The 27,086-nt window shown below is 39.1% G+C and overlaps 1 protein-coding gene across 3 annotated transcripts; it reads left to right on the top strand.

The window, feature by feature from the left end:
* The first annotated feature begins 6,979 nt into the window (after positions 1-6,979).
* Asns (asparagine synthetase (glutamine-hydrolyzing)) lies at positions 6,980-25,854 on the top strand. Of its 3 annotated transcripts, none has more exons than XM_021242853.2 (13): positions 6,980-7,090; positions 7,556-7,627; positions 10,015-10,284; positions 12,071-12,308; positions 17,264-17,449; positions 17,940-18,041; positions 18,494-18,621; positions 19,672-19,798; positions 22,620-22,726; positions 23,220-23,320; positions 24,683-24,764; positions 24,854-25,009; positions 25,502-25,854. In XM_021242853.2, the coding sequence occupies exons 3-13, from the start codon at positions 10,036-10,038 to the stop codon at positions 25,709-25,711; spliced, it is 1,686 nt and encodes a 561-aa protein (XP_021098512.1). In that variant the 5' UTR covers positions 6,980-7,090; positions 7,556-7,627; positions 10,015-10,035; the 3' UTR covers positions 25,712-25,854. The 3 variants fall into 3 exon arrangements, with proteins under 3 accessions (XP_021098512.1, XP_021098510.1, XP_087060816.1); XM_021242851.2 differs by having other exon boundaries at positions 6,984-7,090; positions 7,556-7,749; XM_087204690.1 differs by lacking the exon at positions 6,980-7,090 and adding an exon at positions 7,228-7,353 and having other exon boundaries at positions 7,556-7,749.
* The last annotated feature ends 1,232 nt before the right edge of the window (positions 25,855-27,086 follow it).

The raw sequence follows: 27,086 nt of genomic DNA on the forward strand, positions 1-27,086 counted from the left end.
TAGCATTGGATCCCACAGGTGAAGGACAGAGTCCCACAAGACTGACCTCATTTCAGAGGCCATTGTAAGTCTAGGACATAAGTACCTATGACTGGCTGGTTATACAATGGAATTCTCAGAACTCTATCTTCAGGTTTGATAATCTCCTAGAATAATCCACAGAACCTGAAAAGGCACTCTACTTTTGTCTAGCATTTATTATAAGGGACACAACATAGGAACAACCAAATGGAAAAGATGTATGGGACAAGAGTCCATAGTCTTCCTGCACCCTCCCAGCACCCTGAGGTGTTCACTAACCTGAAGCATTTTGAACACCATTGTTTGCTGGGTTTATGGAGCTTTTGTTACACAAGGGTGATTGATTAAATCATTGGCTATAGTTGATTAAGTAAATCTTCAGTCCCTCTTCCTACTAGTAAGTCAGGGGTAAAGGTGAGGTGGGGCAGAAAGTTTGAACCCTCTAATCACCAGATGGATTCCTTTAGCAATCAACCCCTGTCTTCCGAGAATCATATATATAGCATAAACTCAGGCTGAAAGGGAATTGTTATGAATATCAAAAGATGCTGTGTTACGGTTTAGATTTAGAATGTTCCCCAAGAGGCTCATGTATTCTTAGGTGGGGCCTTTGGAAGGAGATTGGATCATGTGGGTGCTAAACTCATGAGTGGATTCATCCTCTAAGGAATTTAGCTGCTGAATGTGCTGTTGGGAGGTGGGGCCTGGTTAGAGGCAGCTTGCTGTGGGTGTGACCTGGAAGGGTACATTTCCCTCCCAGGTTGCACACTGCTTTCTGATCACCTTGAGCATCTGTTCCCCACCAGACTTTTCTTGTCTTGGAGCCAGCCCACTGTGGACTGAAAACATGAACCAAAGTAAACCTCTCCACCTTTAATTTGTGGGTATTGGGAAAGTGTCTCAGTGAAGAGGAGTGTGCCTAGGACATGCTCCAATCACCCACATCATGTGGAAATTCTAAGGGCTTTAGAAACTCTGTGTCAGGCATTGGAGACAAAGAACAAGTATATTTATCTTCACACTCCCAAAACACTACATGATAACTTGTGAGAGTAAAATTAGGTGAAGAAATTGGTCCAAACATTAAATAAAAGCCAAGAATTCTGAGTATCTGAACTCAAGATATAGAATGAAGGAGGCCAAAATTGGGAAGAAGAGCCAGTAGGGAGAATACTGGCCAGAGGTAGGAGTTACGCTTGAAGTTTCGCTTGTTCAACTCATAGACTTCTCCCCCTTTGGCAGGAAAGGTTTGGTAGAAGTAAGTGCTAATGTATTCCTGTGTGTCCACTGGGGGAGGCCAGGAAAGGCCCCCACAGTTCTCATGTGACAGGCATTGAGTTTAGGGTAGAGCTGAAAAGGTAGTCAAGTGTAGTAGGAGGCCAGTAGGAGCAGTGCCAGTTGAAATATTTAGAACATGTTTTCATGTATCCTTGGTTTTCTAGACCATTCGCCTGAGGGTTCTTAAGCTGGCCAGTTCCTTGTTATTCTACCGGCAAGTATTCATTGAGTGCTTTCATTAAACCAAAACTATTCAGATTGAAGAATCTCTGAAATAAAACAGGCTTTATTGAGCCATTACCAGATGCTAGCCAGAAAAAGGACCAGGTCCTGTGTCAAGCATCAGGAGCAAAGCTATATAGTTGGAACTGTCCTTTGTCCTCTGGACCTAAGCAAAACACGTTTTTATAATGAAAATTTTGGAAAAGAAAGAAAAAAAATGTTTATATCAAACCTACATTGTCTATAGATAAGAACCGCAGGAATGTGGGGGAAAGTTTGGGAATAGAAAGATGATCCACAAGGAGAAGTATCTGTTGCTTCAGATGGATTGGGGCTGTTAGCAGGACGTGATGGTGCCTGTGGGTGTTGGCCATCTGGGATTTTGAGTCAAGCTTTCAGCATTTGTTCAAGAATGTGTAGCAGTTTTTAGTTGGTTTTGGCCCATAGCTGTTAATTGATTAACTTCCTTTATCTCTCCTCCTATTCATACTCTGGCCTTTGTAATTAAGTTTAGGACATCTCAGAATTTTTTGTCTTATCACCTGGGCTAGGTGTTGAGCTCAGCTCTGAACTGTGTCAAAATGAATGTATTCCTGAGAAGAGGCAGAGAGGAAAAATGACAATTTTGAGGAAATTTGCTAGTCTCTAGGAGGGAAAAAGTAATTTATTATAGTACATTTCTGTGGAGGCTGCGCAGGTGGAAGAACCATGGTGTTTGGAGAGGTGTATTAAAAGGACTCCTTTGTCTTGAGTGTGTTTGGACACTAGCAGGAGGATGATTGCATGGATTCTTGTGAATGGTGCCTTGTCAAGTGGAGACAATCATTGGCATGGAAGGTTGGAGGCAAATGGGATGAATAATCCATGGAGATGAACAATTTCTCTAAAGATCAGGTTCTTTGCTCTCACTTGGGTGGTTGTGGGGTTGGTGGAGGTGCAGGAGTGGAGACCAGAAGTCTATTTCAAGGCAGGAGTATACTCCCTTTGAAGGGTCTGGGGAAGATTCCTTCTTTGCGTCTTCTGTCTTCTGGTGGCTTCAGGTATTCTTTGAGTTGTGGTTGTGTTAACTTCAAGAAGAGTCTGTCTTGATATGGTCTTTTTCTCTGTCTTTCTTCTTTGAATCTCTTATAAAAAGATGGATTTAAGACCTGTCTGGATAATCTGGGATGATCTCATCTTGAAATCCTTACCTTAATTACATCAACAAAGATGTTTCCAAATAAGGTCACATTTAGAAATTCTGCGATTCAGGCATGTTTTAGGGGTCACCATTAAAGTCACTATACCAAGCCCACTGTATACTATATTGGGAGATAAATGGGCCAAGGTGGCCTCACAGGTAGGCCCGTTTTTAGCCCCTTATTTGATTGCCCTGTTAATCCCATTGCACCCTCCTTGACTTCTGTACTGTTGAATCACACCCAGACACCCCAGAAAGATGTGTTTTTCTGTCTGTGCTGGGCCTGATGGTCGAGATACATTTAGTATGAGGAATTTTCTGAGGCTGGAGCTGTTCCTGCTCTACCAGGGGGACAATGGTGTCCAACTTACAAGGCAGGTGTCTGACTGGATATATAGCAGTAGGTAAAAATAAATCACTTGGAAAAAGTGACCCCAGATGCCCCCAATAAGCAGTAGAAATTCAATAAACAGTAGATGTTATCATTCTTTCTTGGTCTGCTACAATTGCTCTGGATAGTTTGAGTGTAGCCTTTACCAGGTTCCAGTTTCTTAAAAGTCATTTTCCCAGGCCATAGAGACAGCCTTGTAGCTAATACCTGTTTGCTCTTGACTTTTTTAGTAAAAATGCTACAGTGTCATTTGTACCTGTATTTTTCTGGGAAACACTGGTCCCCACTATGGTGTTAAAAATCTTGCTGTGATATAGATATATAGTGCTGGATCATGTCATGGTGGCCAAAATTAGGGCAAGTGTGAAATGAACCTCCAACTAGTACAAAATTGTACTGACTGTTGGAACACAGCAAACCTTTTCCCCTTTGGTAAGCATTCTTTATAGTTAGGGCTGAGATGCAATGGATGTATTGATCATACCTGAGAAGCCTTAGAGGGTAGTGGTTGTCTTCCAAGGACCTTTCACTACAGCAATGCAGACTGTGGTTTAGTTTCATCATGGAGAGATATTCATTAACATTTTACTAAATGTGAAATCCAAGCACACTTCTTATAGAATGATATTATATAATGGAGTGGCAGGGCTGTGTTGTGAAACACACACTCCTTTGCTCTACTGTTCTCCACAGTGGTTTATTTTATTCTAACTTATGTGCAAATTGTTTATCTTGGTGTAAGTTCAGTGTTCTAAAACACAATAGATGCACAAAATATATTATGAGTTAATAAAGAAATTAAACCTTAATTTTCTGCCCTGATAACCCAAATCATAGCTTCCACAGGAAGGAAAAGAGATTGGTCTGGTCTCTCACCACAACTCTACCTTCTATCTGCTGAAAACTGTTCACCTTTGCTGCTATGTTCAGGAACAATAAGACCAGTGCGGCTGGGGTATAATGAACTGGGAAGAGAGCAGTAAAAAGCATAATATAAAAAGGATGAGGGTAATTTACAAGCTTCTGGGCTTGATATGTGACCTTGATTTGTGGAGGGGGGGTGCTTTTATTTCAGGGCTGCTGATTCCCACTATGTATAACCATTTTGGCTGGATAGAGCATAGTTCAGAAATGATTGAAGAATTCTGTTTGGGAAGGACCTTTGTTTATTTAATGCACATTGTGTCCATGGATCCAGGCTAGAAAATCTTACATTCCTTGTTTTCTTTAATGTATTTAATGCTAAAAATTTACATACTCCTCTCCCATGAAAATATCTAGTTCATCTGTTACTTCCCTTCTTGTACGTCTCTCACTTAAAACTAAGCCCAACTTGTGTGTTATGCTGTCCATAAGTTAACTCATTTCTGGCTTTACTTCTTACCCTTTTACTACACAATAATCAAACTCCATTATTCAGATTAGATTAGGTTTATGCTACTGTTACAAATGACTTCTAAGCCTAAGGCACTACAACCGGAAAGGTTTCTTCACTCACCCAAGCTGCACGTGGATCATAGGTAGATTGGCCTCTCTGTAGTTTTCATTCTGGGCCCTGGGTCTGTGGCACTGCTCCTATCTGGATCATTAAAAGGAAAGGAGTAGGTGGTGAACCACACAGGGGCTGCTCATAGTGATACCTGTCTCTTCTGCTCACATGTTATTGGCAAAGCAAGTCACATAGCCATGCTGATAGCAACAGACTGGAAATAGTATAATCCACCCCCCACCCCACCCAGGGAAGGGCACTGACTATTTCTGAGCAATAACAGAACCCACTACAAATCCTGACCCTGCTGGGTGTACATGCTGCACACTTGCTCCTTTGGCCTCTGATGTTTCTTCCAGACATGCTGGATCCCTTCCTCTCCATGTCTCACTCCAGCTCTGAGACCTCCCTGTGGTTGGAGGATGGCCCCCCGTCTGTCCACACTTGTTTTCCTCCTTTGCTGGATCTCTATCTTTTCCCTTCATCAACTCTCTCTGATATTTGTTGCTTATTTCAAAGTTCACCCTCACAGCCTCACCAGCTCTGTGGTACCTCATACGATGTGCCTCCTATGCTCTACAGAAAATGAGCCTACAAACTCTTGTAAAAATTGTTAAACCCTCCTCCACTCCTTTTGCCTTCACTCTATTCTTTTTTTTTCTTTCATCATTTATCATCACTGATGCATTTAACAAATACTTTGTCTTGTTTATTTTCTCTATGGTTCCCCTTTCCTCTTCCCCTTGGTCTATCAACACCACTGCCATTCCTTTCTCTCTCTTCCACCTAAAGAAAGTTTTTTTCTCTCTCTCCAATTGTATTGCATTCTGCAGATTTCCTATAACCCTCCCTTTCAGCTCTGCTCCACTTAATCTTTCTCTCTTAAAATGGAATCCCTTCCTCTTCATTGTCTTTTCCAGTTGATCTACATATTGCTCCAGCAGTCCTTGGGGAAACAGTGAGATCTTTCATGTTTCACTGCCATTTCTTGGAAGAGCTCTCACTTCCTGATCTGCCTGCTGATCCACTTCTTGGGGAGACAGGAGGACTCATGAGCCAGCACACTAGGTTTGAAACAAGTGGCTCACTACTGTGTAGCTCTTTGGTGCTGGAATGTTAATTTATCATCTCGAGTCACTTGCCACTTCCTTAACTATCAAAAGAGAAGAATAATGCTTATTTTCCAGGGTTGATTGCAGCACAAAAATAGCTTATATAAGATATATTACAATTAGGATGTCCTCAGTACATGTCAGTTAATGTTATTATTGTTACTATCTCAGTCTCTGCTCTGATATCTTTGCTGAGTTCTACTCTGAACCACATTTAGCTGTATTTCTGAAGCAATAATTCTTGAAGCAATGATTACCCTATGAAGGATTTCCTTAAGATCAGGAAAGGTGGGAGGTTGTGGGGTTGGTGGAAATGCAGTGGATTTTTTGGTTTGAATGTGTCAGGGAGCAGGTAAGGGGGCATATTTTGGCCTGAGCTGGGTATATTTATGTGGTTTTATGTGTGGAAAGAGGTTCAAGTTACAATTGAAAGGCGTGGTCCTTTCAACAGCTACAAAGGGACCATTTTACAGGTGAAGGGGTGGGGCCATCCACAGGTGGGAAGGTAATGGCCCATTCTACAGGTAAAAGAGCAAAAAGTATGTGCCCACGAGTACTGGGTTTTTAAGGCCTTTAGGATTTTTTTTTTTAAATTTAGTGTCCCGAAGCTGTAGTTTTTCTTAAAAGTACAATTTAAAATTACCATCTCCTAGTCTCCTTTCTATTTATCTTTATTTCTTCTACCTCAAAACCAAGTATAATAGGGAATCGAATGGAATATATATTGAGAATTTACTTAGTGTTATTCACCGAGCTGAACACAGGACTCAATACTTCAACAGAAAAGGGTTGGTGCAGGAATGCACCACATCTCCAGTCTGTTGCTGCTCCTACGCGGAGGAAGGAAAATTTAACTGTCCCTGAACACTGTGCAATCTACCTTGTACTAGGAGACCACCCTTCCAGCTATTCTTATCTGCGTTACCTTTAATTACTTTAGGAAGTATTTGTGTATCACAGTTATGTATCAGAAGATCTCTTAGAAAGGGAGAACTTAAAAATGAAGGGAATGGGAAAAATCTGCTGTAGAGGGGACGCTATGATGAATTTCTAGGAACAAATCAAGTACAGAGGCCTGTGACTGCCAGAAGAGGTCAGGTAACCTAGATGCCAATGCAGCACCTGGCTGGGCCTCTGAGGCTACCCTTAGCAGGCATGAAGACACCTGGTGGACCTGGGAGCCCAGCAGCTGCTCTGAGCTGCCCACCCTCGGTCCCCTAGGCCCCGCCCATCGCAACGGCCGGAGCCACACCCCACGCGCTGATTGGTCCTCCGGGCCTGATGAAACTTCCCGTAGGGTTACAGGAGCTGGGCCGCGCGCGTGGGGGACTAGCCGCCTCCCGCCGACGCCCCGCAGCCCCGGTCCGCTCCGCCAGGCGCCCACGGCCCGCGCCCAGGTAAGCCGGGCTCGCCCCCGGGGCTGCGCTCTGCTGTGACCCTGCAGGCCCAGGAGGATGCGCTGCGGCTCGGAGCCCGGCAGACGCGATTCCGGGGCGCCGGGAGAATCCTGCGGGTCCTTTGAGGGCGCCGGGCGATTTGCTGCGCATCTGAAAGAGAGCGAGCGAGCCGGGAGAGGTCCCCGGGGGTCATGGAGAGAAGGCAGCGGCCGCCTAAGTCGGGCCCTGGTTAAATAGCATTCCGCTTTACTTGGCGGCGTCGAGTTAAGCCTTTGGGATCCCAGCAGTCCCAGGCCCCGCCGAGCAGCCGGAGGGGGCGGGTGGCCGGGTGTGGATGAGCTCGGCTCGGTTCGGTTCGGTTCGGCGGGAGGGTCCCTGGTGTCGTGTCACCTCCCTGCTGTCTGGGTTCCCGGCTCGCTCTGCCCTGCTCACCTTCCCTCCTCTCTCCGCTCCTCTGGTCTGCAGGCCTCAGGACTCCTCCAGGGAACCCTGCGAAGTGGAGTGCCCGCTCCGGAGACAGGCGAACCACAGAAAAAGGCAAGAGTTCACTGCCTTCTCTTAACGAACATCTGTTCCACAGAGTGGGCTTCCGATTAATGTCACTGTTTAAATAAAGGGACAGTCTTTTCTTCTCCGACCGTGGCCTGCCATTGCCCTCGGTACGTATAATTGGAAAGACTGACAACTCTTATTTCAATGATGGAATTACTGTAAAAGTAATTAGAAGTACTTGCACCTGTCTCCGAGTTGGTTATTGGCTCTTCATTTCCGAGGGTCTTGCTCTGTATGTAATTCAGGCTAGCCTTGAACTCTCGACCTCAGGCCTCAGCCTCCGGAGTACTGGGACTACAGGCATGCGCCACCAAGCCCCGCTTATTTATTGAGCTCTTAATTTTAAAATAGGGTGATATGGCGAATTTAAGTGGTTCCTAAGTAGAACAGAAATGAAATGCACTGCGGTGGCGTTGTCCAGTTCAGTTGACACTAGCCAGGTGTGATTGCAGGTATTGAGCAATTGAAATGCAGGCCAGTCTGAATTGAGATGTTCTGAAAATAAGAAATACATCATTTTTTTTTTTTACAAGTTAGTAGGAAAAGTAGTGTAAAAGATCTCATATATTTATATTTTCAAATGATGCTACTTGGGCATATTGTGTTAAAATATGTTTGAAATTAATTTCTCTATTTTCTTTTCACTTTGTAAATAAGGGTACTAATATATTTAAAATTACACATGTGGCTTGGATTTGTATTGGATATCATTGATGTGGAAGTGTAGGACTGAAAAGGAAAATTCCTGGGAACAGGCAGCAGCAGTAAAGAAAAAGCTCTTTGACCTTACAGCGTAAGACCTCTGACTTTACAGTCAGTAAGTTTGACTGCTGCAAAAACGATGGGTTATAGTTGTAATTAGATTTTTTTTCTGCTGAAGAAGTAAATGTGTTTCACAAAACTTTGTTTTCTTTCTTTTGGCTTCACTTTAGTAATTAGTGTGTTAGGCTATATAGGAAGATTCACAAAGCAGTGTTGAGACAACTTTAGTAACTGATACCTACTTATTTTCAAAGCATTTTCCTGAATCTTTTAAATTGAGTCAAGTCTAAAATCTCAATGAATTTTTGCACTAAATCTCAAATCTTTTTTATAGGCTGTTTAGTTAAGTACATGGAAGGGACTACATACAACATGAGGCCCTTCATTTCCAAATTGCCTAAGTTGATACTGTTTTCACGTCTTGCTAAAATTCCAAAGCTGCAGTTCATTTAGATATAAATGAAATGTCCTCAAAGTATTGTTCAAAGGGATTGATGTAACTTGAATCTATCTTTTTTTCTTTAGGGGGTTTGTCCCAAATTATGCTGGCGTTTGTTACAGATTTGCCTTTTGTTAAAAATCCAAAAGTAGTTTCCCCCAAATTACAGATGTTAAAAAAACTGTTTGAGCTGACAATGTACAAATCAAACAGCCTTTTGTTTCACTGTTGATACTTTGAAATTGGAAATTGAAGTAACATTTGTAGGAATTATTTGCTTCCTGGCCTACAGGGATACATTAAATTTTTGTTTCAGCAATGGTTTTTTTTTTTTTTCATTAAGTTTGTTGGTACATTTTAGGTATACAGTATGATGACATTCATCATTGGGAATTTGCACCTGTACATGATATATCTTGGTTCTTATTTTTTCCCCATTTCCCTGCCCTCCCTTTAGCTCGTCCGGCCCTCCCTATTTACAAAGACTATTTCCGTTTTTTCCTTTTCCCTTATTTTTCTTTTCCCTAAAGTAATGTTTTATAATTTATTTTGTTTGCTTTCTTACTGACCAATCAAGACAAATATTTGAGAACATTTTTGTCATTTATAATATTTTGATAGTGAACATTTTGGGTCTTACAACTTAAAAGCTTTTTTTTTTTGGTTAGGACATCTGATATCAGATTATTGATTTCTTTCTCATTCTTCAGTTACATTTGAATAAGTCACTTAGAGGTAGAAGTTGTGAAATGCTTATAAAACCTTTACGTCTCAATATTATCCTTAGTGGTATATGTGATCTGCTATTATACCTTCCATGTACTACCTACTGTTAGTACATAAACAGAGGGCATGTAATTGTCAAGGAGACTACTAATCTGGGGCATGTTCCAGACTTTTGAGAGATTTTTCTGATCCTGGGGTGGTGGGGCTTTGGCTATGTACTAAATTGTGTAGCTGTTTCAATGTAAAGGTCATATTGTTTTTGAATACTTGTAAAAAAAAAAAAATCACCTACTCCTGTGTGCCTGCCAACCTAATGGAAAACTGGTAAAGATGAGATGATTATGTTTCAACTTTTGAAGTGTGTTATATAAGTTTTGGAATAGAGGTTTAATTCTGGTTTAGATTGGATATCAAATATTTGGCCGATATGCTTTTCTGTCCACAGTGTCCATATCTCTGTTGCACCATGTGTGGCATTTGGGGCCTCTTTGGCAGTGATGATTGCCTTGCGGTGCAGTGTCTGAGTGCTATGAAGATTGCACACAGGGGTCCAGATGCATTCCGTTTTGAGAATGTCAATGGCTACACCAACTGCTGCTTTGGATTTCACCGGTTGGCGATAGTTGATCCTCTGTTTGGAATGCAGCCAATTCGAGTGAAGAAATATCCTTATTTGTGGCTCTGTTACAATGGTGAAATCTACAACCACAGGGCGGTAAGCAAAAGGAAACCAGAAGATGTCTGCTTATGATGAATCCCAAGAGCTCTCTGGCTATAATAATTTTTTATATTTTATATGATTTTTTTAAAAAGTATTTTTCTGTGTTGATTATCTTATTTGTTCAAGTCATGTAGCTGTGCCAGGGCACTGATGCACAGAGAGGTGAATGACTTGGTTACACAAAGTAATAAAAATGGAGATTACAATTTAATCTAAGATTCTTTGAATATTAGATTTTTTTCTATTACAAATTTTAGCATTATGGTTGCACTAGTTCTGTGTTAGAGACGGCAGTAAGAGGGATAGTTCTGCAACTGAATGGAGCTCATTTTAGAAGGAAACAGACAAAATATCATTGTTTATATAATAGGATTCCTGGAAGAACAATTACAGAAGTGAATATGAGGACCACTTTTAGGAAATGTGTTCAGAGCATGGCTTTTGAGGAAGTGACACCCAAACTGAGACCTGGTGGACTAAGATCACCTAGTCAAGATGGGAAGAGCGTTGGATGCAGGGAGGAATGGCCGGTGTAGCAGCCCGTGGTGGGAAGAAAGCAGCCCTGGGATTGTAGTGAGTGAGAGGTATATGGGGAAGGGATGCTTGGGAAGGTAGGTAACGTGGAGCAGGATGTAATAGCCTTGATAAGAAGTTAGAATGTCATTCTCAGGGCAGAAGCAATCAAGATTTTAAGGGAGGGATAGAATTTAATAGTTTGGAGATGATCATATTTATAATACTTACATAGACTGCTACTGAGATTTATTACAATTTCAGACTTCACTTAAAACCAAAAGACAGAAAGGTGGTGGACTGCAGTGAAGTATATTAGACTTTTAGCAGCATTGAAATTGGAACAACTTCCTAATCTGGTGAAGCTTACTTTTAGGATGAGAGCAGGTGAAGAGATGGAAATTTTGGTCCTAGGAAGCCAAATTTGAAAAGAACTTTCTGATCCGGGATTATTTGTGTAATATTTCATAAAAACTTTCTAATCTACAATTTTCAAGTTATTATTTTTTTGTTTATTAACCTCCTCTACAACTTTTAAGTTTGAAAAAAATTTCTTTCAGAAAAAAAGAGCAATGATCATCTAGATTGAATAGTTGTAATTGCCAAGAACAATAGGATAAGTGTGTTTGAGTGTGTAAGAGGTGAGGAGGGCATTTTGAGTATTCTGAAGGATTAATGGCAATGTGTCTTTACTGAAATAAATTTTAAAAATTTAACTGTTCACTATATTTTGATCACCCCTTGTATATTTTTGATCAGAACTGCTCCTCTCCTCCACTTTCCACTAACACGACACTTTGTTCTTACCTTTCTTTTCACCATTTCATTTCTAAGCGCCTGGAAAAATGATGCCTGGTATAGAATAGAGGATTTTTTTATGTAAGGATTAAAACATCTGCAGATTTTGTTGTTCGTGTGAGTTCTGGGGCCAGTCTTGCATGGACACTTAGGGGTGACTGCATATATAAATATATAAGTATGTACGTAAGTATTCATCCCTCCACACATTACTCTTCTGGTACATGCCACTGTACAGTATTTATCAAAATACAACTAAAATTGTCAGGGGTTTGGTCTTATGTTTCAGAACATGTTCAGAATTTTTTGTGAGTTGCAACAAACTCTTTTTATAATGTCGTGACTCTTCTACATCGAGATGCATGGAATGCTTGTAGGGGACCAAAATATTTAATAAGCTTTGCAATAGAAAATTAATTGGTCAGTGCACAAGAAGCCTAACATTTTTGCTTTGTTCTGCTTCCTTAAGATGCAACAATATTTTGAATTTGAATACCAGACCAATGTGGATGGAGAGATAATTCTTCATCTGTATGCCAAAGGAGGAATTGAACAAACAATTTGTATGTTGGATGGGGTGTTTGCATTTATTTTACTGGACACTGCCAATAAGAAAGTGTTCTTGGGCAGAGATACCTATGGAGTCAGACCTTTGTTTAAAGCCATGACAGAAGATGGATTTCTGGCTGTGTGTTCAGAAGCTAAAGGTAATAATAAAATTAATTTTCCTATGAATTTTTAATCTTGTCTTAGTTTCGTGTTTTCTTCTAGATCATATTTGGAAATCCCCTAGGGGGACCTCCAAGTTTTTACAAGTGGCCAAGTAAGTTGTGAGTTCTCTGAGCTTGGTTTTGTTTTTTAATAGATAAGCTCTCTTTTTTAGCACTTAAATTCTGTAATCCTTGAAGGACAAGTTTTAGTACATTTATGTGATGTTAGGCTAATATATTCTGCATCTAGTTTGATCCTACATGCATTTTTAAGTTTTCCTATTGAGTATAATCAAAGAATTAGTGCTACATTTATTGCCCTGTGATACTTTGCCATAGCTATTGCACAAGTAAATAATAGCATTTAAAAAGAGCTTTATTGATATCTAATTCATGTACTATATAACTTATTTAAAGTATATAAGTCGATGGTTTTTAGTATAGTCACAGTGTAACCAGCACGCCAATCAATTTTAGTCTGTTGTTTATCAGCTCAAAAATAAGCCCTCTACCCTTTAACTGCCGTTCCCCAACCCTTCTTATCTATTATCTAGAGCCCTGTACCCTCACTTCAGTCCCTGGCAATCATTAATCTGCTTTTCTCTATGGATTTCCCTATTCTGGATATTTCCTATAAATAGAATAATATCATTATATGTGTTTTTGTGACTGGATTTTTAAAAACTTGGTATAATATTTTCAAGATTGCCTATTTTGTAAGTACTTATTTTTCTGGCATCATGATATTTTATTTCATGGATAAGACACATTATGTTTCTGGATAATGCCGCTATTAATGTGTACAAGTTTTTGTTTGGATATACATTTTCCTTTTGGGTGTGTACCTAATAGTGGAATTGTTAGGTCATCTAGTAACTATTAGTGGCACTGCCAGATGTTTTTCCAAAGTGGCTGTATCAATATACACTCCTACCAAAAGTATATGAAGCTTTCAGTTTTTTATACTGGAATTTTTCATTTTTTCCATCTTGATGTGTGTAAAGTGATATATTACTGTGGCTTTGATTTTGAATTTTCCTACTTATAGTGACTGTAAGCATCTTTTTCTGTGTTTTTTGGCCAGTTATATCTCTTCATCGGAGAAATGTCTATTCAGTGTCTTTGTCATTTTTGTTTTGTTTTCTTGCTGGGGATAATTTTGTTTAAAAAGATTAAGACTCTTTAGAAAAGTTTATGGTTTCACAAAAATGAGCAGAGTACAGAGAGTTCCCATGTACTGTCCCCACCCTGCCAGGCTTCTCTATTGTTAGCATTTTGCTTTCTGTGGTACATTTATTAGAATTGATGAACTCATATTGATATGTTATTATTAACTAAAGTTCATTGCTTACATAAGGGTTCATGTGTTTTACAAGTTTTTGTTTGACAGTTATATCACGTATCCACTATTACATTATCATAGAGAATAGTTCGATTGTCCTAATAATCTGTGATCCATCTCTTCAACTTTCCACTTCTACCACCCGAACCCCTGGCAATCACCAATCTTTTTACTATTTCCATAATTTTGCCTTAACAAGAATGTTATATAGTTATGATTACATAGTATGTAGCCCTCTCAGACTGGCTTCTTTCATTTAGCAATATGCATTTAAAGTTCTTGAATGTCTTTTCATAGCTTGATTATCCTTTTATTCACTGTATGGCTGTATCAGTTTGTTTAACCATTTCTGAATTATCCATTTTTAATTAAGTTATTTGTCTTTTTATCTAGTTGTAGCCATTCTTATTTATTCTAGGTATAAATCTCAGGAAGATTTTTCAGTAAGGTTGGAGGACACAGAATCAATATATAAAACAATACATGGAGTGTATACTATATACTTAAAAAAAGTATGAAAATGAAATTAAGAAAACAATTACTTTTACAGTAGCATCAAAGGAATAAAATATTTAGGAATAAATTTAACCAAAGAAGTGCAAAACTTGTGCTTTGAAAATTACAAGATGAGTTAAGAGAAATGAAGGAAAATCTAAATAAATCATCCAGTGAGCATGGGTCTAGGACTTAACATTAGACAGCAGTAGTCCTCAAAGTTTATAGGTTCAGTGTGATCCCTACCAGAATCCCAGATAACTTTGTAATCAATGGGCTGATTTTAATTCATTTGGAGTTACTGAGGACTAGACCAACCAAAGCAATCATGAAAAAGAACAAAGTAAATGTGCTAGCTTTTTGTGGCTGTGACCTAATAACTGAGAAAATCACATCTGAGTTTTGGCCCATAGTTTCAGAGGTTTCAGGCTATGGTCAGCTGGGTGCATCGCTGTGGGCATACAGGGAGGCAGAACATCAAGGTGGAAGGGCATGGAAGTGCGAAGCTGCTCATCTCTGGGAAGCAAGGAGAGAGGGAAGGAACCAGAGAGAAAGGGGTCAGGGACAGGTACTACCACCAAAGTCATGTCTCTGTGACTCATTTCCTTTAACTAGGCTCCATGTCCAGTTTCCATTACCTCCCATGATCTAATCACTATCCAAAACCCCATTAGCCACCAAGCCTTCAACACATTGAGTCTTTTGGGGGGACATAATGGATTCCAACCACAACAGAAGAACATACTCCTGACTTGAAAAGTTACTACAAATTAACAGCAATCAGGACAGTGTTATATTGCCATAAGAGTATCCATATAGACCAGTAGGATGGAATTGGGAGTTCAGAAACAAATCCAGACATTGATAGTCAACTGATTTTTAATAAAGGTTCAATGGGAGAGGGAATACCCTCAAGAAAATGTTGTTGTGACAACTGGACATACATATGAAAAAATTAGGTTAGGCCTTTATCTCATATTCAGAAATTACCTCAAAATTGATCAAAGACTTAAATATAAGAACTAAAACTAAATAACTCTCAGAAGAAAATGTGGGAGTAAATCTTCCTAACCTTGAATTTAGCCAGGATTTCTTGGGTGTAATACCAAAAAGTATAACCAGCATAAGGGAGATTGATAAATTGTATGTTATCAAGACTAAAATTTTTGTTTTACTAAGGATACATTTCAAGAAAAAGGAAAAAAACACTGCAAACCACACTTTTATGGTTTGGTTCTTAAATGTCCCCCAAGCCAGTGTGTTAAAGCCTTATTGTCAGCCTGCTCTTGGGAGGTACAACTTTTGCATGGTGGGGGTCTAGTGGAAAGAAGTTAGTCATTGGGGGTCTGCTGTGAAAGTGGGTATTGGGACCTGAGCTCTTTCCCCTTGCTCTTTTGCTTCCCGGCTTCTGTGAGATGAACAGGCTTCCTCTGTTGTGTGCTTGTGTTGTGATCCTGTCTTTCCACAGGCTCAAAAGCAAGAGGGCTAAGTGACCATGAGCCAGAGCCTCTGAAATGGTGAACCAAAATACAAATCCTTTAAATTGATTATGTCAGGTATCTTGTCACAGTGATGGAAAGCTAACAAACATACTTGGCATTTTTTGACAGTAAACTTGACAAAAACATTCGTCTTTTACCTAGAAATCAGTAGCATCTTAAAATGAGTTCTTTTGCCTATCTAAATCTTATTAATTTTTAGATTTAATGTTGGCCAAGACAAAGATAATGAGATCAGTCACAGGGTCCTTAAGATGCTAGTTACAGCGTGGGTATCAGTAAATACCTGAAATTTTAGATATTTTAGTATGGTAAAACAGCCCAAAACAAGTATATATTTACCTAATATGCTTTTGGAAACCTGACAGAAAATACAAAGGAAAAGTAGACTTCTACTTCTACAGGGTCTCCTTTGGTCAATTGATACAAAACTACAACCTCATGCCTAATTTGCCCTCTGAACTTTCTTGATTGTTCTTGTCTGTAATCTTGACAGTGTCCTTTTTCAGACTAAAAGATCTCATGTAGAGTACAGTTTTTCTTTTTTCAATTTATTTATTTATTTATTTATTTACTTATTATTTGTTTGTTTGGTACCGGGGATTGAACTCGGGTCCTTGCGGTTGTAAGGCAGGCAGCAGAACCACTGAGCTAAATCCCTGGCCCTTTTCAGTCATTTTAAATCTGATTGTGATACTTTCTACTTAAAACCTTGGGTGCTGCTGGTTAGTGAGAACATCTAGGTCCTTTGGTCATCAAATTCAGTGCTCTATAGATTATAAGGCTAATAAATGGAGATAGTCATAGTATTGTGTATAAATAGGCTATTGCTGTTTGTAATAAAACATTGGCTTTTGTCTCAAAGATCATGGTGATGTCAGGTTGGTTACTGCCTATAGAAAATTACTAAGGAAATTTAACTTTTACAGTTCTGAGCACACAGTACATAACGATTAAGGAATAGATTCTGATTTCTAAGTGTCTTCCTTAAAGTACTTAACACTGTATCATTTTGCTCAGTAAAGGATTAGGATTCATGGATCTTTTCTTAAAAATACTTAAGTGATGGCAAAGAAATGACTTCCAGATCATTATAAAATTAACAGATTTGAGTTAATCTCTTTCTTTTTGTTTCATAAGTGGATTTAGGGGTATTTTTTAAAACTTTATTGTAGAAAATAGGTTTTCTTAGAAATTCCACGCAGGAAAAGGAATTGAATAAAAAATTTGCCCATTTCTTTGAATTACTACAAATTAGTGTAATTTTGCTCTGTCTCTATGCCACTTTTATCTTTCTAGTAAGTAGATAGAAGATCTTTGAGTGATCAATTTTCCCTACTTTGCTTATATAATGGGTGTTTTTTTGTTTAAAAGTAGAAAAATAGCTGGATATGATGGACCATATAATCCCAGCACTCAGGATTGCTGCAAGTTTAAAGTTGGCCTGGACTACATAGCAAGACCCCGTCTCCAATATATATATATAATATATTATCATAACATATAATATAAATAATATATCATAAATAAAAAGGAATTTAGAGAATTTTACCTAATCATGAAAGTTACTGTGAAGTATTACCTTATTGAATAAATTATCTTTTTAAAATTTGTAGGTCTGGTTACACTGAAGCACTCCATGACTCCGTTTTTAAAAGTGGAGCCTTTTCTTCCGGGACACTATGAAGTTTTGGATTTAAAGCCAAATGGCAAAGTGGCATCTGTGGAAATGGTTAAGTTTCATCACTGTACTGATGAACCTGCACATGCCATCTATGATGGTGTGGGGAAACTCTTTCCAGGTAACGAGCAGCTACTTATTCCCCCTCATTCCACCCTTTCCCCCCAAACAAAAGCCATATTGTCACATCAGTTGAGTGATTTTACTTGGATATAACACCCTGGGGCTTGGCAGATTCTACTGTTGACTGCTGGGCATCACGATGGCTGTGGATGACTGGACTTCATTTTCTTTCTTTTTTAAAAAATTTTAATTAATTTTATTGGTACATTTTAGGTATACAATATAATGACATTCATTATTGGAAATTTGCACCTTTACATAATCTCTCTTGGTTCTTATTTTTCCCCCTTCCCCTGCCCTCCAACCCCTCCACCCCTCCCTATTTACAAAGACTTTGTTGCCATTTTTTCATTTTCTCATATTAATTCCATTCCCTTCTTTCCTTTCTCCTACCCCTCCCACTTCCCCTTCTCCTTTGGACTTCATTTTCATAACTAAGTCAGCCTCAGCTTTTCTGGAACTGTTGAATTTACTTTCTGTGTTCATAGGTTTTGAGATAGAAACTGTGAAGAGCAACCTCCGTGTCCTTTTTAACAATGCTGTGAAGAAGCGTTTGATGACAGATAGAAGGATTGGCTGCCTTTTATCAGGTGAAGCCCATTTAAAAATCTAATAATATTTAGTATGTGTTTAAATGAAATGATTTATAGCCATTCCTGAGGTTTTGACTAAAGTATTTGTTTTATGATTTAATATTTTCTCTTATAGGGTGTAAAACTTTTTGTAAGTTGTATTCAATATTCATAGTGATGTAACTTAGAGTTATGCTGTAGCTGTATTAGTGTTAACAGCTAGGAGTACACTTTCTTTAGAATCCTGTGTAGTGATTTTTAACCAATTTAAGCATAGTTACGGTTACTGCAGCATCCCATAAAAATTATGTTATATATTTTCATTTATGAAAGTTGATTTCTGTTTGTAAAACTTGGAGCTCTTAAGTGGTAAAACTAAAATCCCAATGTTTAATAGGACTGTAAGTTATGATGTCTGTCCTTGTCTAATGCAAGGCACATAACCAGTACCCCGGTTCTCTTGTTTACAGGGGGCTTGGACTCCAGCTTGGTTGCTGCCACTCTGTTGAAGCAACTAAAAGAGGCCCAAGTACAATATCCTCTCCAGACATTTGCAATTGGCATGGAAGACAGCCCCGATTTACTGGCTGCTAGAAAAGTAAGAAGCTGTCTGTGCACATTATGTAGTTAGAACAGACTTGTTACTAGGATGGAAATCAAGTCAGTCGAGATGATCCTATTTCTGCTGCTATATAGACTCCAGTAATTGTTTTAAATTAAATACATTAAAATGGAATGAAATGTCATTTGAATATCCACCATGTTCTGCACTGTACCCTAGTTACTTTTATCCATCATGACACATACAATCCTCACAAAAACCACATGACATTCATTCTGTGCTACAAGTCAAGGCATGGTGTGGTGTTAAAACTGCAGGCTTTGTAGTTTTAAATCCTGGATTTACCACACAAGTCCTCACATACTAGGAATAATAGTATCTACAATGGGATAGTTTTGAGGGAAAATATATAACTCATATGAAATACATAGGATAGAATCTAGCAAGTAAATATTTAGTGAATACTAGCTGATTTATTTTTCATTTTTTATAAGGTGTTATGTTTGGAACTGTGTGCAGAGGGGACCTTGTGCATAGTATGTAGGAGATCTGGTTCTTGGTCTCGAAGACTCAAGAGTGACTGAGAAAGAGCTGAAGAGTAATCTCAATGCAAATTGATCAATACTAGAAGACTCTAAAATATCCAAAGAAAGTAGCAGGAGGGGAGGGCCACTCTATGTAGGAATAACATGAAGGATATAAAATTAGACATTTTGAGAGGCCCAAAAAGAGACCAAGATTAAAGTGGAGGTGTGTTGGACTAGAGAGAGATGAGGTAGGTTAGGTAAATAGATGGGAAGAGGGGTGCTAGTTGGGAGCCTCGTATTTATTAGGTGTCAGCCTTGGAATGAGAAGAGCTTATGGAGACAATACTACTTGTGGCTGAGTAGCAGAGAGCAGGGCAGACAAGGTAGTTGGGTAGGTGGGCTTGTGTGTGGTGTCCTGGAGAACCCTTTCCTCTTATTTTGCCTTGTTTACTTTTTACTATTAATTTACAGTGTCTTGTGGACCACTATCCTGTTTCATTTTCAACGGTAATTGTTTTCTTTAAATATTTACTATATGGATTTTTCTTTGTATACTCAGGTGGCAAATCATATTGGAAGTGAACATCATGAAGTCCTCTTTAACTCTGAGGAAGGCATTCAGGCCTTGGATGAAGTCATATTTTCCTTGGAGACCTATGACATTACAACAGTTCGAGCATCAGTGGGTAAGGCATTATATGAATTAAAACTTTTTAATATTGTAAAAGCATAAGGTTTAAAAAATATTTCAAGTAATAGTGTTCATTCAGTGTTCTACTACTGTGACAAAATACCTGAGAAAAATCAACTTAAACGGAAGAGAAGTTTATTTTGGCTTCTGGATTCAGAAGTTTCAGTCCATGGTTGGTCAGCTCCATTGCTTTTGTGTCTGTGGCAAAGCTCTTCACTTTATGGCAGCCAGGAAGTGCAAAGAGAGAGAGAGGAAGGACCAGGACCCTATTATTCCTTCAGCAGCATGTCTCCAGTGACCTAGCTTCTTCCACTAGGCCTACTTGGTAAGAGTTTCACCTCCTTCTAATAGTGCCACAGGCTGGGGACTATCCTTCAAACTCCTAGGCCTTTTGGGGGACATTCTGTATCCAAACCATAGCATGCAGCTTAAGTAACATTGTTTAAGAATGAATACAAAAAAATCCTATATTGCTAATTATGACCCCTTCAGAATTCCTTGAATTTCCTTTGGAGTGAGGGGGATGGTAAATACCTATTTTACCCACCATATGTATGATACCATCTTTTCTATTTTCCAAAAAAAGTAGGTACATATTTTGGCCCCCTGCTCTCCCAGGTGCTCTGGGTGAGTTTCTTGGGGCATTTAATTGGCCTCCGTATTTGTAGGTTCCTTATTCTTGGATTCAAATGAGGACTGAAAATACCTGAAAATAAAATTTCATCTGTATTACACATGTACAGAGTTTTCTTTCCTTGTCTTTATTTCTTAAGCAATATAGCCTAATAACTATTTCCATAGTATTTATGTTGTATTATGTGTTATAAGTAATTTATGATGATTTAAAGTCCAGGTAGATCTTCGAGACATTGTAGGTTCAGTTCCAGACTTCTGCAATAATGCAAATATTGCTATAAATAGTCACAAATATTTTGGCTTCAAAGTACATATAAGAATCGTGTTTATGCTATATTGTGATCTGTTAAGCTTTCATAGCATTATTTCAGGCCAGGAGTTGTGCAAGCCTGTAATCCTAGCACTTGAGAGGCTGAGGCAGGAAGATCACCATGAGTTCAAGGCCAGCCTGAACTATATAGGGAGACCTTGTCTCAAAAAAAGGGGCACGCCTTAATTATAAAATAGTTTGTTGCTAAAAAAAGTTAATCATTTTGTTGGAAAAAGTGATACCAAAATTGATGCAAGATTCCCACAAACTTTTAATTTTTTTAAAAATGAAAAATCTGTGAAGCACAATAAAGCAAAGCAAAATAAAACAAGATGTGCCTATATATAGGAGTGTGTGCATAGGTTATGTGCAAATACTGTGCCATTTTATAAGGGGGACTTGGGCATCTGCAGATTTGGGCATCTACAAGGGGACCTGAAACCAGCCCCCATGGATGCCAAGGAAAGACTGTGGTCTGTAGAAAATTGGAAATAGGTTTTTAGTGTAATTCTTTTTCCTCAAGGAGTACTTTCGTTAGATTGAGATGTGTTTTGGTAAATATTCCATCATACAACCTAACAATCACTAGCTATGATTGCCTTGCAGACAGTACTAGTTTTATCTGATAGATATGTATTGATATTTGAAGCATACACCAAATCAGACAGATCCAGTGTTGCTGGTGAGTCTGTAAAGTGCTACTGTTTTGGATACATATCTTTTTTCTAAGATATTGTCTTGGAGGGCAAAAAAAGGCTCAAATCTCTCTCTGTCTCTGTCTCTCTGTCTCTGTCTCTGTCTCTCTCTCTCTCTCTCTCTCTCTCTCTCTCTCTCTCTCTCTCTCTCACACACACACACACACACACACACACACACACACACACCCCAAAACCCTAGGTATGGCCCTCCAAATATTATAGAAAATAGGCAGGTGTACAATATGTTATTGAAATTTAATGGGGTGGGGTGAGATTAGGAAAAAAGTTGAAAAGGCTCCCTTGGCGGGTGATAAATAAAAGGGTGGAAAGATGATAGTGGTTTAGAGAGATGTGGAATGAGTGCCAAGCAGGCATGTTTTCATAAATTAAGCTTCTTTAGCTACAGTGAAATTTTATAAATAAGGAGTGGCGGAGGGCAAAATAACAAAGTTTAAACAAAATCACTTGTATCAGTCTATTTTCTGTTACTGTAATGAAATACCCGATGCCTGGTAACTTTGAAGGTTTATTTAGCTCATAGTTTTGGAGGCTGAAAGTCTAAACAGCATGGCACTCTGGCCAGAGCCCTTCCGGTTATGTCCCTTCATGGTAGACAGCGTCCCAGTGGAAATATGTGTGAAAGGGAGGGATTAAAAGGAGAAACCAGAAGGAAGCGCACTTTTGTAACTACAAGCTCTCAGCAGAGCTACTAGGCATGCCTTCAAGGACCAGAGGACCTCCATAAAACTAGGCCTCCCTCTAGGTCCCCATTGCCACAGCGCATCAGACCTCTAATTCATAACCTTCAGGGACAAAGCATGGTCAAACTATAGTACTACCAAACCCTTATTTTTGTGTTATAATAATAGTGTGCAAGGCATGATTTTTAGGCATTTGAGTCATTGTTCAGTTTAGCAAAAGTTTAAGGTGGACATTCTTGATCTAAAAACATTAGAACTTTAAAAATTGCATAAAATTGTAGAATGGTTTCTGGGCTATTTTATTACAATAGTATTACTTTTGGATTAAGTACACATGAATGGCTTGTCAATATGAGGTTATTTGGAAGTTACTTCATATTCATACAAATCCCAGTATAGTAGTAAAACCTGCAAGCTGCTTTTTGATGGAAGGTTATGTTACATTAACATCAATTTTTTTTCTTATTTAAGGTATGTATTTAGTTTCTAAATATATTCAGAAGAACACGGATAGCGTGGTGATCTTCTCTGGAGAAGGATCAGATGAACTGACACAGGGATACATATATTTCCACAAGGTAAGCACTCTGAAATGAAGGGACATCTGTGCCAGATTAAGAAAAATCTGAATTACGTGACTGTTTTCTATCACCTGTAGTCTCAGTGTAACAGTGACGTTTTTGAGTATCTTATGAGTTCATACATGTGATGAAATCTAATAGTGTGTACCTGTTATTTCTTTTATGAAGAAAGAAGTCTTAATAGCATCAGATAATACTCATTCTCTGAAATTAGTAAAGCTGAGAATCACCTTTCAGTTTCTTAATCCCTGCAGAATTACGGCCCTTGCCCCCAGTGGGCCCATTTTGTTTGCTCTGATGCTGTGCCAGGGCTGTGGAGAAGATCAGGTTAAGCATTGCCCGTTGCTGTCCAGTCCTCTGCTCCATGCCCAGTTGTTTTACTGCCTGCCTTACCCACCTTTAGTGTCACAATGCGTGTCCGAAGGAGAAATCAAAACTGTTCTGTGTGCCAAAAGCAAAGCTGTTGTTGAGCTCATTGTTTGTAAAATAGGCTCCTTCTCCGGAAAAGGCTGAAGAAGAGAGCCAGAGGCTTCTGAAGGAACTGTATTTGTTTGATGTTCTCCGTGCAGACCGAACTACTGCTGCCCATGGGTAACTAGATCTTTTAAGAAATGATTCTTAAAAAATAAATAAAAAGGACTGGTGGACGAGTTGCCCCTCCCCCACAGTTGGCCAAATGCTGCAAAGTGTGGTTATTCTTTTAATAAACAAAATGAAAGTCGTCTCTTTTAGCACCAGAGTAACTGGGATAAAGTGAAAGTGCTGCCATGGGAATGGGGAGCGGTCCTGTGTCGATTGTTTCAGACATAGTACCTGCCCTTTTTTTTCCTTTCAGCACTGGGGATTGAAAGGTCTTCCATCAAACTGCATCCCCAGTGCGGGCTCGCCCTTCCCTTCCCTTCCTTTCTTTTTTTTTTTTTTGAGCTAGGGGTGTGCTAGGTTGCTCAGTGTGTACTCCAACCTGCACTCTCTCCTCAGCCTCCCACAGAGCTGGGGTTATAGGCCTGTGACACCACTGTCTGCTTGGAGGGCCTATCTTTCAAGCATAACAGCAGACTTTACAGCAGTCTTCCACGTTTGAGCCCAGGGAAAGCTGTAGCAACCGTCTTTAAGTCTAAGAACTCGAAAGCTGTAAACTCTGCATAGCAATTATTGAGCACCTGCTATACCTACTTGATGTTGTGGTGACCCTAATGGGAATGAAGACACAAGATGACTAGATTACTTGAAAACCAGGTTTCTTCCATGTCATTTGCCCCTGGCTTAAGTTTTCCTGTTTTAACTGGTCATGCTGGAGAATTGAAGACTCATACTGCATGTGATAAACAACTGAATTAAATGTTTTAATTTTCTCTACTGAAGCATGCTTAAGTATAGGAAATAATTATTAGGGGATAGGGAAGGTACTGGACCCTTGCTTATTATCCTATCTGGTTGTCTTAATCAGAGTCACTAAGATGCCAGACACAGATGATGTGGCATTTGATAAAATGTTGTGGAACATTGGTTTAATTTGAATATTGTATGTGAATTATTGATCAGTGGTAAAAAACACTGAATTGTCCTTTCAACTCTGTTACTAGTAGAAGAGATGATCTTACCTTGAAAAATATGAGCCACAAAGATTTGGGCAAGGCACATTCTTAATGATCAGCTTCCTCATGATTCTTAACTTTTCTGCTTTGTGAGATGTGCATTTAACTTTTCATTGGAAGGAAAGTAAAAGTAATAGTTTTGAATAGGTAGTTTTATGCCCTAGGTAAGTTAATACATATTATTTTGAAAGCAGATATTCATATCCATCCATTAGTGTAGATCATTAGGAGTGATAAAAAGGACTCTAAGCTTAGTGTTACTCAATCTGGCTCATTTGCTAGGAGACTGCACCAAAACCTGAACTGACAAGTACTAAATATTCATTTTGACTTAGATTATTCTCTTTTCTCCTTTAAGCCTTGAACTGAGAGTTCCATTTCTGGATCATCGATTTTCTTCCTATTACTTGTCTCTGCCACCAGAAATGAGAATTCCAAAAGTGAGTAAATCAACTCAGAATAAACACTGTCCATTGCTCTCAGGTTGCATATATGACTTTTACTGATGCTCCTTGTGTTTTCATGTCAGAATGGGATAGAAAAACATCTCCTGAGAGAGGCATTTGAAGACTCTAAACTGCTACCTAAAGAAATTCTCTGGCGACCGAAAGAGGCCTTCAGCGATGGGATAACCTCAGTCAAGAATTCCTGGTTTAAGATTTTACGGGAATTTGTTGAACATCAGGTATGATCTGATTTTTTTAAGAAGGCTTTCCTGGAATTGGACAATTTGGATTCATATTTATCTAGTTTGAAAAATTTGTGTTTATAGGAGAGGTTCACAGTGCCTATAAATAATACCTCATTTATAAGAACTATATAAGAATTAAGTAGCATGTAGAAGAAGCAAAAGAGAAAGGAGGAGCAGAGACTTAATCATCATTAACCATTAAACACATTTTTGGGTACCTGCTGGGTATTAATATCAGCCAAAAATGAATGAAATGCTCCACACCAAGTTATTAGAAATATGCCATGTGAATTTTTTTTGAAAGTTAATGCAGTGATGCATATTATGGATGTTTTGGCCTTTAAAAGAGTGAGTGATTCAGAGGCTTGTGCCATTGTTTGTTGTGGCTTCTGTTAACTTTATTTTGGTCTTGTGGCACCAGAGCAAATGCAAGTATTTCCATGACAGTTACAAAGCTGTTTTGCTCTCACACTCTTATTCTTACAGGTTGATGATGCAATGATGGCAGCTGCAGCCCAGAAATTTCCCTTCAATACCCCGAAAACGAAAGAAGGCTATTACTATCGCCAGATCTTTGAATGCCACTACCCAGGCCAGGCTGGCTGGCTGACCCACTACTGGATGCCCAAGTGGATCAACGCCACCGACCCTTCGGCCCGAACTCTGACCCATTACAAGTCAGCCACCAAAGCTTAGGCCCTCGCTGTCCACACAGAGGAGGGAAAGCAGACGTTTCTTTTTGCTGTGAAGGTGGGGAAGCTGGGGATGGATAGGGGACTAGTAAGAGTCAACCACTCAGGTTTGGGCTTGACAAAAATAAAAGTCATACATCTAAAACATTGCTCTCCTCATTTATATTCACTTAGTCCTTCCATTTTTGGTAGTTACAAATTGAGCAGCTTTTGGTGTATCATTGTAAGGAGGACAGTGAACTAGGCCACAAACACTGGGGATGTACTCAGTGGTAGTGTTGTTGCCTAGCATGCACAGGCCCTTGGTTCAATCCCAGCCCCTTCTCCTCCCCAAACACCCTTAAAAACAACAACAAAACAAGGCAGTGGGAGGAGGTCTGATGTAGCTCATAACACTTTCCTGATAGAACCGCTTTGGAAACTATCTGGGCCTCATGGAAATGTGGCCTCCTCCCAGAGCTGTGTCATCTTGCTGTGGTCCCTTAGCAACTTCTCTTAGTCTTGGCTCCATCCTAACAGCTGGCTAGGCAAACTTTAGAGATATAAGTCCTTTGTAGGAGTTCATGGCAGTTCTGTTTTCTAAGATACCAATTCATTTTTTTCTTTTTTATGTTGAACCAATGTCCTTGCTGGGGACTATTCTGGAGCTGGGGGTAAGCTTTAATAAAACTTTAATAGTAATATGTTAGACTTTAAGGATCTGTGTTGGAACTGTTTAGCTCTGTTTTAGTCATGTAGATAATGTCAGCTAATAGGCATGGCTGAGGTCTGTTAAAACTTAGTTATAGAACCAAAGATAAGCATTTTTGATTGAAAAAAGTATTTTGAACATAGTTGGGGAAAGGAAATATATCATGGATACATTCAGTGACCAGGTAGAGAGTTTTAAATACTCATTGGTTGTTTAGAGACAATATATTGAAATACGGAATGTGCATTTGGCTCTTAAAAATGTTTAAAAAGGGGATGGTGGTGTACAGGTAAATATAAGAATACTTGATGGGAAAAGTGAGTAGGCTAGAAATTTAGCTATTAGAAAATGAGAAATTGAGACTAGCTGGAGGGTCTTTTTTTCTCTACGATTAAAAAATTTCTCCTAGAAACAGGAAATGCCATTAATAATTAGATGACTTTTAAGGATTTTCTTGTACTTGTAAACACTTGAATTTTAAGCCTGGCATGATTTGACTGTAACATATTTCCTGAGAAAGCCTCACCCAACCAAGCCAGGTAGCGTTAAAAATACTTTGTGGCTCTAGATTTTTAACTTTAGTAACTGTGAGATCTTCCATGTTCAGATACCTCTTGGAAGTTTTAGAGATACTTCAATTCCATATCAAACTTGAGGTTGATCAGAATGGCAGCAAGTTGCTGGATTT

This window comes from Heterocephalus glaber, unplaced genomic scaffold, assembly GCF_053883595.1.
Source record: "Heterocephalus glaber isolate CG9 unplaced genomic scaffold, H.glaber_assembly_v1.0 deba00000546, whole genome shotgun sequence".
Classification (NCBI taxonomy): domain Eukaryota; kingdom Metazoa; phylum Chordata; class Mammalia; order Rodentia; family Bathyergidae; genus Heterocephalus; species Heterocephalus glaber.

Excerpts from the sequence above, each read along its gene's own strand:
- Asns (XM_021242853.2), top strand. The coding sequence starts at position 10,036 with ATGTGTGGCATTTGGGGCCTCTTTGGCAGTGATGATTGCCTTGCGGTG. Across the intron at positions 12,309-17,263 it reads TGTGTGTTCAGAAGCTAAAG|GTCTGGTTACACTGAAGCAC; the intron begins GTAATAATAAAA and ends TAAAATTTGTAG. Across the intron at positions 25,010-25,501 it reads GGGAATTTGTTGAACATCAG|GTTGATGATGCAATGATGGC; the intron begins GTATGATCTGAT and ends TTATTCTTACAG.